Source organism: Cotesia typhae, unplaced genomic scaffold (genome assembly GCF_013202065.1).
Source record: "Cotesia typhae breed Kobodo isofemale line unplaced genomic scaffold, CoteBio_Ctyphae contig_48, whole genome shotgun sequence".
NCBI lineage: Eukaryota > Metazoa > Arthropoda > Insecta > Hymenoptera > Braconidae > Cotesia > Cotesia typhae.
This window is the reverse complement of record NW_027423756.1, coordinates 9,073,985-9,086,992: the sequence shown is the minus strand read 5'-3', so window position 1 is coordinate 9,086,992 and position 13,008 is coordinate 9,073,985. Positions and strand designations below refer to the sequence as shown.

The 13,008-nt window shown below is 30.4% G+C and overlaps 1 protein-coding gene across 1 annotated transcript; it reads left to right on the top strand.

Moving 5' to 3' along the window:
- The first annotated feature begins 394 nt into the window (after positions 1-394).
- Positions 395-12,007, top strand: Gp150 (leucine-rich repeat domain-containing glycoprotein 150). Its single transcript, XM_074246647.1, has 6 exons — positions 395-598; positions 7,918-8,395; positions 8,867-9,231; positions 9,375-10,661; positions 11,053-11,449; positions 11,526-12,007. Exons 2-6 carry the CDS (start codon positions 7,928-7,930, stop codon positions 11,919-11,921), a joined length of 2,913 nt encoding a protein of 970 aa, XP_074102748.1. The 5' UTR covers positions 395-598; positions 7,918-7,927; the 3' UTR covers positions 11,922-12,007.
- Positions 12,008-13,008: the final 1,001 nt, after the last annotated feature.

The window sequence follows — 13,008 nt, the reverse complement described above, 5'->3', positions numbered from 1 at the left end:
CAATACCAAAGTTTAAAAGTAAAATTGTCTAGTGAGACGGCGGCCTTTTTCCTTCCATCTCCGCCGCACAAGGCCCGATAATTTAAATAACTTCCACCACAGCAACTTTCCTAATTCACCTTGTGAATTATCAACAGCAACCTGCAATAAAAATGAATATTAAAATAAAAATATAAGTCAATGTATTCACAACTATAAATACAAAAAACATGCGATGATGGAACGAATACAATACAAAATAAAGAGTAAGTAAAACATAAAACATTAAAATAAAAACGTGATCTCAACTGGTGTGTATACTTGACCCCCACCTGTCCCCACTCACTGACTCTTCGCTCTTAAATTTCAGCCAGCCGTTGGTGCGCTCTTCTGGTAGCAAACGACAAGAGTCTACGGCAACGTCACTCGAACGCGAGTTCCCACTCTCAGTACGAAAATCGGTTTGTGACTGTTAAGACCAAACTAATAAATACCTCATCATTATTTGCAGTGTTTTCCGTGTTTGCCTTTAAGTTATTTAAAATTTACATCACCAGCGTTGTGAAAACTCATTAGCAATAACAAGTTATTTTGGGATACTAACACCTGATCACCACAAGTGAGTACCAATCAATTGTTGATTATATCTCCACAAAGAACCTGTACGATGTAACTTTCCGATTTGATGAATTTCGTTACCTGGTAGCAATGGCGTCGGTGTCGCTATTTTAATTTTTATAACTAAACTAATATAAATAAGTATTTATTTATTTATCATACTCTGAACATCTCAATCTAACTCTTGATACACTTGCATAATAACATTATTTACTGTTTATTTTGTAGGGTATCTCATCAGATGATTTATTTTGACAATGAACAATGGCCCCCTTTCCTGGTCACCTTTTACCCTTACCTTACCTTACCTCACCTTGGTTTATCTCCGTATAGATATACAGATGTTGGATATATAAAACGTATATTCATCTCGAATATTACCATGAATTCTTTGTTACCATAAAAGTCTCGTTCGACTAATCATAATTAATCCCTCAATCCTCATAATTATAATCTTTTAAAAAAGCAAAACTAAAAGAACATATGTAAATATTAATCCTGGGACTGAAAAGTCGATGAAAAAAAATAAAAGTGATACAGCTGGTTAGCTTGGATCCAAAACTAATAAGTTTGAGCAAACAACTTATTTTTTTTTTTTTTTTATTAATATTTAAATTAAATGTTTGTGAAGACTTCAGTAAAATTACATACTTTGGAGTTTATTTTCAATTTATTATGGTACCAAATACAACAAAGTTTACAAAAAACAGAAACTAAAAATTAAATAAATACGATTATGATAATGAAGGAAGAAATGATATTAAAGAATAGAAAAGTACTAACAAGACATTTATGATAAAAAAAACTTAAATGGTCCTCGTCGATACTGAGTAAAGTATTCAAATAGAGAAATAAAGTGACGGTATTGAAAAAAATTACGACTTACTATTAGTTATAATTTACATACTGTTTATTTAGTATAAATTACAGATTAATATTTATTTATTATAGGTATTTTTGGTCCATAATACGTCAGCTTGTTAGCATTTAATACATATAATGATAATAAATATAAGTATGTGCATATATTTATTTACTGTATATATATATATATATATATATATATATATATATATATATATATATATATATATATATATGAGCTGGTACAATGTGAGTTAGAGTTAAAACACAGCTCGCATGATGCAGGTGTGCTTACAATAGTTTGTACTTAATATCCTAGAGGTACGTGGGTTACATGTAGACTGTACATCTCCATCTTCATTTCTATTTTATAGAAATAGAATACTTACATATAAATGAAACAAATCCAATAACAAATACAATAAGACCTATATCTAGATTATTTTATCTGCTTACTCCACTCGGGTGCTAAATTATTTGATTATAATTGCGCAATTGTCATTAAATTCAATTGAGAATTATTTATTTTTAGTTTATTATTTTTTTTAACTGTAAATTTAGGCGCGATATAAGTATAATAATTTTCTTAAACATAATATTCATCTACTCATAAAAATTTGGAAACTTTTTAATTATTTTACGAGTTCTTAAGTAAAAAATTATATTTATAATTAAAAATAATTTTTATTTTATTTTTTATTGCAATTCAGGTACAAATATATATGAAGTAATTTTATATATTTTTTTATTTAATAACCATTCAAATTTTCACAATTTTAAAGTCTACGTAATTGTTTAAATAAATTACTGCTCTGACGTTACGTGTTTTAAAAGTGTATTGACCGTATAACAAGTACATAAATACATTGAAAGTAATTACCCTTTTAAAAGCAATAAACATTTAAAAAAAAAATTTTTGTATTAGCAACCTTGAAAGTATTTTTTAAATTTATTCAAAAACATGTTAATTTATTCTCCATTATTATTAAAAAAAATTAAAAATTACAGCAATCGTAATAAGTTCCTCGTACTTGTACTTTTTATTCACACCGGTCTTATTTACTCTATACGTTAAACATTTAAAATACTGCGGATTTTCAGAACGATCACATTGACTCGTTAATTCGCGATGTGGCGACACTCCTCGACGCGTTATGAATTGCACATTCAAGGAGAGACGTGACTTCTTTACGCGATACGATGAGTTCATTCAAATATTTGTCGCCTTTGTTCATTATTTAAATAATTATTTTCCAATAAATAAATAAATAAATAAATAAAAATAAACCAATAAATGCGTCCGCTATTTTTATCGTTATCTTTCTGGCAAAGTCGATGCAATCTAAGGAGGTTAAAAAATTGATAATTAATAATAAATCGGGAATTTTTATTTAACTGCGTATGAATCCGCTGAGTCAATAATTAGCAGTCATGAATAATAATTATCTGATAGGATAATTTTTTAACGATCCATTTATTTTTTGTACTTGTAAGTTACAATGCTTGTAACTAATAATAAATTAATTTTCTTAAATACATAATAATTAACGTCGTTATATTTAATATTAACTATCATCGTCAGTGAATAAATGTTTGAGTACATTAAGTAATAAAAAAAAAATCACACGATATTGTCAATTGACAGTAATTTATTATTTTATTATCTCCAATTTACTCGGGTTGTTGCGAGGCTTGACTAAAATAGAATAAATATTGCATTAATCGAATTTATCGGAAAACAGAGCTAAGCTATTAAATAAAATTAAATCATTTTATTGACAAATTGACTTAATTAATTCTTAGAATGGAGCTAAATAAAAATATATAAATTACATACATAGTATATTTTTTATTATTAAATTGCTAGATGTAATAGAGAGGAATTTAATCAAAAAGTTGATTCGAAAACGTTATCGGATTATTTCTCAGGTCGATGACTCATGGAATTAAAATTTTTAAACAGAGAGTCTATATAGTCTCAAGTCTACATCCAATCCTTTATTATATTATATAGATAGTAATAGATGTGTATTAAGTCCATTACTCTCATCTGAATAGAGAAAACACGGAATACATAAACTTAACAGTACATGGTATCTCTGTATCGTATAATAGACATAGCCAGCGTTGTCTAATGTCCACCGACAGGAAAGTATGCAGTGTGTAATATATTATATAGGATAGGATAAGATATACCTTGCATACTACATATTTATGTATGTTGTAATAAGCATAAAGAATGAAGAATAAAGTATGTAAAAAATAAAAGTGTGCAAGAGCATCAGTTTATTATAGACCGAGATTAAACAAATAGATGGATACCTTGAAGATATTTATCGCGAATTCTGACAAATATACTGATAAACTGACGCCATATCGTTATCTTTCTGATAAGGATGTATAAGCGACTCTAAATTCTCGATTGTGTTTACTGCCATTTATATACATATTTTTTATCATTGAAAATTCACCTATTTATTCCGAAAATTTTATTTATTAACATATATGTCATTATTGAAGAGTGAGTTATTGGCGCAGTTACTGAAAACGAGGTATATTTATTAATATTTTGCTGGATAAGAACTTTATGTCGAAAAAACACTTGCAACGCTCTTATATCATTGCAAAAAAATTGTTATGTAAGTAACTTTAGATTGAGTTGCGTTTTTTTACCTTAAACTAAGACTGTTTTTTTAGTGAGTTTACGAACGGATGTCGGTGTCCTCTTTTCGATAAATGTTTGAGTTTTTACAATTATTTACAAATAATTTTTTTTTAGATAATAAATATTAATTAAATACTGATAAGTACTTGTCTTAAGTAATGATTATATTCTTGTATTATTAAATTACTACAATTTAAAGTTTGTAGGTCGGAAAATTTTAAAATAACTGTAAGAATTCTAAATAAACAATTTAGGCACAACGATTCGAAGGTAGTAGAAAGTTAAGGAACCTAAATATATTTTATTATTTATTTTCTCTGTCTAGTCGATTCGAGGAAACAACACAAGCGAAAATACCGAAAATTTAAAAAAATTCAGATTATCTAACTGTATTTTTAACGGAAATTATTTCAGTTTAGAAACGTTGGATTCTCAAAAAAAAAAAATATTTTATCTTAGGATTATTATAAAATCATTTTTTCTTTAAGATCATTTAAATATTAGTAAAATAAATAAATTTATAATGATTAAGATTTTTTATTTTTTATTGAGATTTTTTACAGAGAAAAAAAAATAAAAATTCATGTATTGAAATTTTTATTTTTCCAGCCCTAAAATTTTAATCACGACAAACAATTCAACCCTTGATTAAATAGAAAAAGCCTATCACTGACATTTATTGCTATTCAATAATTTAAATTTAATTCAAAGGTCTACCATCAAATTCCAAGTAAGCAATAATCTTAAAGCCAATACAAAATACAATACAATAAAATCATCATCATCATTATTATTATTATTATTATTATTATTATTATATACCCGTGCGGTAAACATAATAAAAATCCAAGATTTGTAGCGTGTCGATCGACAACTAAGCGTAAATTCAGATTTCGAGAAATAAGAATTGATTGAAAGTAGACATAGAAAACGATTACGTCCGTAAAAAAATATCTTATTCTGCTTTTCTTTTTTTTTTCTTGTACGGTATAATAGAATGCAGCAGTCCCAGTTAAAGTTATTATGTATTGAGTTGAGCTAAAGTATAAAGTCAAAGTCAAAGTAAAGCCAGTTCAGACAGCGGAAAGGAAACATAGCATTATCTCCGAACACCTGCGTGGCCCTTTCGTGTCGGCAGGAAAATGCATCCCGAGCTAAATAAAAATCTTGAACTAAGTATAAGTATGAGAGTAGTCAAAGATTCTGAGTCAGAGAAGAGGTACCGGTATTATATATATATATATATATATATATATATATATATATATATATATATATATATATATATATATATATATATATATATATATATATATATATATATATATATATATATATATATATATATATATATATATATATATATATATATATATATATAGTATATATATATATATATATATATATATAGAATATATATATATATAGTAGACAGGTATAGGTAAATACAAGTACATGTATATGTATATACTTTGAGGGTAGTCGGTGCTGGTACCTGAACAAAGACAGCTCCAAACTCTGGAGCAGAGCGAGATTTACCCCTTCTTTTACTACCAACACATCTTATTTTCATTTGGTCTTTCTCAGATTCTTATTCTTATTCTTATTCTCCGCAGCATCCGCGTACCGTCTACATAACATGTAACATATAACATCTCTCCATACGTATAGTTAAAGTATAAACCAAGCCTGCTGTCTCGAGATTTTTATTCGGATACTTGTATCGACTACGGCGTATAAAGAACCAGCCAGAGGATAGTATAGGAATAAAACCCAGCACAGCATCCAATACAGCTGGCGAATGCTTTCGGGGTTACACTGGTATCCTCCCCCCTTCCCACGCGGGCCTTACTTTTCTACCTTACACGACGACCACCTTGGAGAAAACAGAAAACACGAGTATTATATACTAAGAGCTACCAAGTTAATAGTATAAGTATTATAGGTGTAGTGTATACTATTATTATGTATTATACAGCATACACACATGGAGATCAGAGATGAGACCCCGAATTCTATACGGGGTCCAGAGACTTTGGGTCTATTGTAACTTGACTCTCATCAGATTAGATTTTTAGAATCACCTACACTGTAAATTCTTTACATTCTAATAATTTATTATTGGGCCCAAATATATGTCGAGCCAATAATTTATTTAACATTTTTATTTTTGTTTATGTGTAAATAAGTAACAAAATAAAAGTGTTCGTAATAATTTTTAATAATTTTAAAATTAAAACTTTTGATAAAAAGTCACAAGAAAATTTTATAATTTCTCGGGCAAATTTTTATATTATTCACAAAATAACTTTTGAACTTTTTGAATTTGATCTAAAAATAGTCCTCATATTTTTTTAATATTTTTAGAGCTTTGGAATTATTAATTATCTTTTTATGAGCTATTAAATAGACAGAACTTGAAGTAACCAATTCGACGGTTTGATAACACCATATGCTTACAGCAATTAAAGTATTTACATAATTTAAAGGACATGTTATAATATCGGCGTTATATCTATTCTAATATTCACATTATCTTATTCAGTCGCAAAAGTAAATGGATGACAGCTGTCATTAACTAAAAACAACCGATGTTTTTTAAATTCTTAATGCTCAAATTCCCAAAGCTGACATAATAATTAAGATAAACATGAATAAATTTATCGTTATTTTCAGTGTTTTTTTTTCTGATTGATTTTTTTTTTATAAAATCACTTTTAAAAGCATTAAAAAATACATTTTCGAAAATATTTCTTTGACAAATCAATAATGCTTGAGTCTTTTTCAAAACTATTCAATTATTCTGTTTTTGAGTTCTCTAAAAAGAACAAATCCTCACTCATGACTTTTAAATCTAAATAATTGACCCAACTTTCAACGATTTATTTTTATAAATAAAATTTATCATTATTAAAAGTCTATAAGTAAAAGTATAAGTAAAAGTCTTTGAAGTATCAAAAGCGATACTAGGTTTTTTTTTTCTTTTCTAAAATAATCTGACTCGCTTCTCAATGAAGTTGTCAAGTCGACTTAGAAAAATCTCTTCCATAAAATAAAATAAAATATAATAAATCATAATTATAATCATAAGGTTTTAAAAATTAATAAAAAGAGATATCGACAACTGAGATATCTTGTAAGTAGTTATTACGGAATACTTAAAAACATTGTGTCTTCTATTCACCTCACCTTTAAGAATATAATATAAAAGTATATAAAAATGAATAATTTATTGAAAAAAAAAATTTTTCTTTAACTAAAAAAAAATTTCTTCTAACTCCAAAAGATCTGAAGTTTACTAAAAAATTTTTTAGTCCCAAATAACCTTTTTTTTTTTTTTAATTTGAGTGTAGAATAATTTTGATTCCGAGTAGCAACTCAATTTAATTTTAAGTTACATTATTGGTACGTTCGATAAAACGATAAAGCAATATTACTTGGTGTCGTAGTATCCAGTTTGATGACTGCTATAACTCACTGATAAAGCGCTGACTTCCCAGTATATATACATATAAATATATGAATATAAATATAGATATATTGTATTGTTATTTATTGCTATTAATACAACAAAGGTACTCTTTGTTGGAGAATAAAAACATTACGATGATATTCTTCATGCAGTATTATATTTTTCTACTTGATAACATAATCATAATCACGCTGGTTTGCAGACAAAATAAAAAAAAAAAAACATACAATAAAATATAGACGTTAACACACTGTGTTGTAGTTATAATTCTAGTGAAGTAGCACAGAATAGATAATTTATATTTATTTATTATTTTCAGAAAACGAAAAATGAAGCGGCGCGGTAGGCTAGCATTGCTGCTGCCGTTGTCGGTGTTGCTGATCGCTATAACAATTTGTGCATCGCCAACATCTATTAGAAATGAAATAACAGCGGAAGTAGAGCAGGGGACCACCTCGGCGACAGTCAAAACCCCCGGGAAACCTGAGCCAACGGTATCGATCACCGAGCGACCGACGACAGCTAATCAACCGGACGTCACTACCAAGCGAACATCTTCTTCTTCTTCTACTTCGTCTTTAAGTCGCCCCATTAAAGTGTTTCACGATCAACTTCATGATGCTGAAGACAATACAAAGGAACTTATAAATTTCAAAAATAATCGGCTACAGGAGATTTTAAAGCGAGACAAAAAGGTACCTGCTGAAGACTTAGTCAAATTGACAAAGCCCGTTATCAATCCCGGAGACGCTTTGTTGCAAGAAATTAATACGTTAGATGAAAGTGACTCAAATAAGGTATTACTCATCTTATTTATAAATACGCGGTATGAATAATTTTAGCAAAGTTATTGAGTTTTTATTTTTAGTGAAAATTAATTAATATTTTTTTAAGCGAAGCTGATGAAGAAAAAAAATTATTTTATTGGCTTTAAGATTTTTTTATTAATTTAAAATTTATTGTCCTTCCAATCAACTGGTGATAATATTGATTCAGTTGAAACTTTTTTTTTTTTTTTTTTTTTTTTTTTTTTTTTCCAAGGATATAAATTTTTAAGTAAAACTTGAAAGTAGGACAAGTCTATGACTATAAATACGTATATCACAAGTACAAAATAAAATTGACTGTTATTTTTCAATGTAAAAATTTGTTTAAGACAATTATTTTTTAGTGTAAAAATTTTTTTAAAAATCGGATAATTGACCCGTAATTTTATTTTTATTAATTATTATTAAGACGTTTATTCTTTTGTAATTATAATCTATTAGAAAATAAAAGAAGACATAAAACTACTGAAAGACACCATAAAACCGCGAGCCAAATCTTATGTGATACCACCACTAGAAAAGTCGTCCTTAGGAACAACCCAGAGCCGCGCGATGAAAGAACTCATTGAAGCCGAGAGTGATGTAACCTACAACGATGATCTGGGCGACGACGACGACGACGATGAGGATGATGATGACGATGACGACGATGATGACGACGCCGACGATGAAGACAACGATGATGGTAACGACGACGATTACAGGGACGACGACGATGACGACGTGGAAGATGAAGAAGACGTAATGACCAACTGTCCCGACTACTGTAGGTGTGCTGGTCAATATGCAGCTGCAACAACAGCGAGGTAAATGCTAAACCATTGCGTCACTCACTCGCTCATTATTTACTGTAATAGATCATCAGATAGAGATGACATTCCTATTATTATTATTATTATTATTATATTAATAATTTATATATAAATAACACTTATATTTTTATTTTTAGATGCAATAGACTGATAGACAACCAGTCTTTTGGTCCAGGCATCGCCCACTTATTGATAGAGAATGCCGGTGAGATCAGACTCGGCCCACACGCTCTACGTGATCGTGATTTAGAACACATAGAAACAATTACCATTGTTGATACCCGCGTGTCTCAGATTGATCGCACAGCCTTCGACGGCATTACCTACCTATTCGCCGTTAATTTGAGCCGGAACGGCATCATTGACATTCATCCCGATACCTTTGAAAACAACACACAGCTTAACTTGCTCACTATCTCAGGCAATCCCTTCTGGCGTGACTGGTCCGTCACCAAAGATTACTTACTAAATGCCCCGAGTGTAACTGAGTTCGACTTTTCTTGGAACTCAATGCCGCGTCTACCAAAGTCCGCGTTCTCGAAGATGCCAAGCCTGGCGTACTTGAACCTAAAGCAGAACCAGCTAAGCGATATCGACAGAGCAATTTTCAAGTCTCTAAGTTCAATGGTAGAGGTGGACTTGAGTGGAAACCTTCTCTCTGATTTACCTGATGACGTCTTTGAAGGAACAGACCTGCAGAGTTTGAAGCTCAACGACAACTTCTTGATCTCTTTGGCTTCTGTAAAGGCCACGTCGCTGGACATTCTCGATGTGTCAAATAACCGCATCAAAGTAATCGCCAAGAGCGACCTGGACAACGTCCCGTCTCTCGAGCAGCTGATCATTTCGGGCAATGGACTCAAGAGAATCCACCAGCATGCCTTTTCAGAGCTGGACCAACTAGAGCACTTGGACATCAGCAACAACAAGCTTACTTCCTTCACGGAGCACCACCTTAAAAACAGCCCGAGATTAGAGGTCCTGTTGATGAGCGACAATCCAGATCTTGGATCTCTGCCGGTCTTTAAGATAAACGGACTTGAGTATAACACTTACAGCGTCTACCGGTTCGAATGCGCCAATTGTGGACTCGTTGAGCTCAAGAGCGGAACTTTCAACGCTATGCCGGCTATCGCGAACCTCAATCTTGCGGGAAACAAACTCACTGGACTGCCCAAGGATCTGTTATCACCGTTGTCTTCTTTGCGAGAGCTAGATCTCTCGGATAATATGATTGCATTCATACCGAGTGACATGCTTCGCGGCGCAGTCTCTATGACGAAATTAAATCTTGCCGGAAATCCGCTGATGACTCTTCAGGTTACGCCTTTCTTACAGGCGCCAGAACTTACACGGCTTGATGTCAGCAGATGCATGTTGAAACGGGTTTGGACTGAAGCTCGTCAACACTTTAAATCACTTCGGTAAGTTTACGGTAAATTATTATGACTAGCAATCTCGCAGTTGCTACATGACTGCCGTGACGTGAACTATAAATAAATAAAATTTTACTTTATTTCATAATGACTTTTGTTAAATTGGACTGTACTTTCTTAAATATTGATGTTTTTAAAGATATAAGCTCATCCCGATGTTATACTTATCGAGAGCTTTCATTTGAGTACCCACATGCATTTTTTATATATTTTTCATATATACATATATATAATATATATAAATATATAAAATATATGAAAAATTGATGTGGGTATTCAAATGAAAGGTCTCGATGAGTGTAATGTCGGGGTGAACTTATATTTTTAAAAATGTCAATATTACTTGTGAATAATAAACTAAAAAATGAATAATTTACAGATTTTTGTCAGTACGTGGAAACCAATTGGAGCGTATTACAGTTGAAGAATTGAAAGCGACACCAAAACTGTCGGGCTTGGATCTATCACAGAACCCATTGAACTGCGATGCCGAGTTTGATGGCGCTATTCAGTGGCTGAAGTCCCACGGTGTTATTCCCACGGAAACCGTAAGGTACATCAGCAACCTTGTCGCCAGCGAAACAGAGCAACATGAGCCTACGGGTGAAAGTGTCACCAGCTGGTCAGACCTCGCGAAGTTGGTCTGTGAGGACGAATTGGATAGACCAATTCTACGACCAGTCCCACAAAAACCTCCAGCCCGCGACGATGAACCGACCGACGAAGCTGCTGCTAAAATTTCAAAATCTGATCTCGGTGATATGAAATTCATCAAGGTATTTTTTTTTTATCCACTCATTGGTAGTTTTAATTGGATTAATAAAATGAGCTAAAATAATTTATTAATTTCAGACTTTCCCCGATCATAAAAATAATCCTGTCGAAGATGTTTGGTTGGAATTGGATAAAAACATCGAGTACGACGATTACTCAAACGATCAAGTGTCCAGTGGTTACCGCACCTGGTACAACACTGCGATGTGGTCAGTCCTGACGATTGGTCTCGTAACACTAGGTGTTCTTCTGATAATAATCCAGTTCGCACGATACATGGCCAATCGCAGAGGCCGCGGACCTGTTATCAGACCGCCCATGATTATGCGCCAGGGTCTTGTGGACAACAAAAACTGCGGACTGGTCTACAAACCTCTCCAAGAGGAAATCCCAACTCCTCAGCTTCCGAAAAAACCCAGCGGGTACTCTCGCGGGCCTTTTCATTACAAACAAATAGTGCCTGAAAGCAGCTAAACTTACTTGCTAATTATTGCATAAAATAATTATTGAAATTTAAAGTGAGGTATTAAAGTAGCTATATAAATAAAAGGCGAAATAAATTTTTTATCAATCATTTCATTAAAAATGAAAAAAAAAAAAAAAGCCTTTACTATTCCATTTTATTTTTATAAATTTAAAGTACTTAAAAATTTTACGAAAATTTTATTAAGTATAAATCGTAAGTGGGTGGATAAAACGTTATGAATGGATTATTATTATTATTATTAATTATAATTATTTTAAATAGTATTTCGTATTGATTTGTTTATATTAAGCCCATTTAAACAAATAATACGGCGAAGGGATTCCATTTTTTAAAATTATAAATATATATACATATTAATTAATTAATTATTAATTTTACTAGTAAGACTTTACAATAATTATAATGATTATATTTTAATAGTGACTATAATAGTAATAATATCCATTATTATTGTTATTATTGTTATTATTGTTATTATTACATATGTGCCGTAAATAACTGGGGTATTTTTTTATAAAAACTGCAATAATGTTAATTAAATAAAATTGTATACTTATATTTTATCAACTGCAGACTAATTATCTGAAATTCATTTTTATAGCTTTATTTTTTATCGCTAATTATATTTGGCCGCTGTAAATAATAATATGTAATACAATTTTATTAACAATATATTAGTAAAAAAAATGCTTTCATCTAAAACTATAAAATAAATTATTTTTAAAATAATTATTCTCATTTATTTATCTAATAAATATTTATAATCAAGGCATTACCGACTATAAATCAAAGTCGTATTATCTAGATCTAAATGACCTCTAAATACATGAGAGTAAGCAATGAGTCGAGTAAAGTGTCTGGTATTTTAATTTAAAATGAAAAAATTATCATTTTTTATAATAACAGAAGAGAAATAGAATAATTTAATTTAATATGTCTTTGTATTTGTTGAAAATATTTTTTAAACTCGTAATAGTAATGGTTACTTTGTTGAGACAAATCATTCCTGTGGTCACTAATTTTTTAAGCACGTCGAACCTATCATACTTATTTTTTTACCGTAATTCTGTCAGA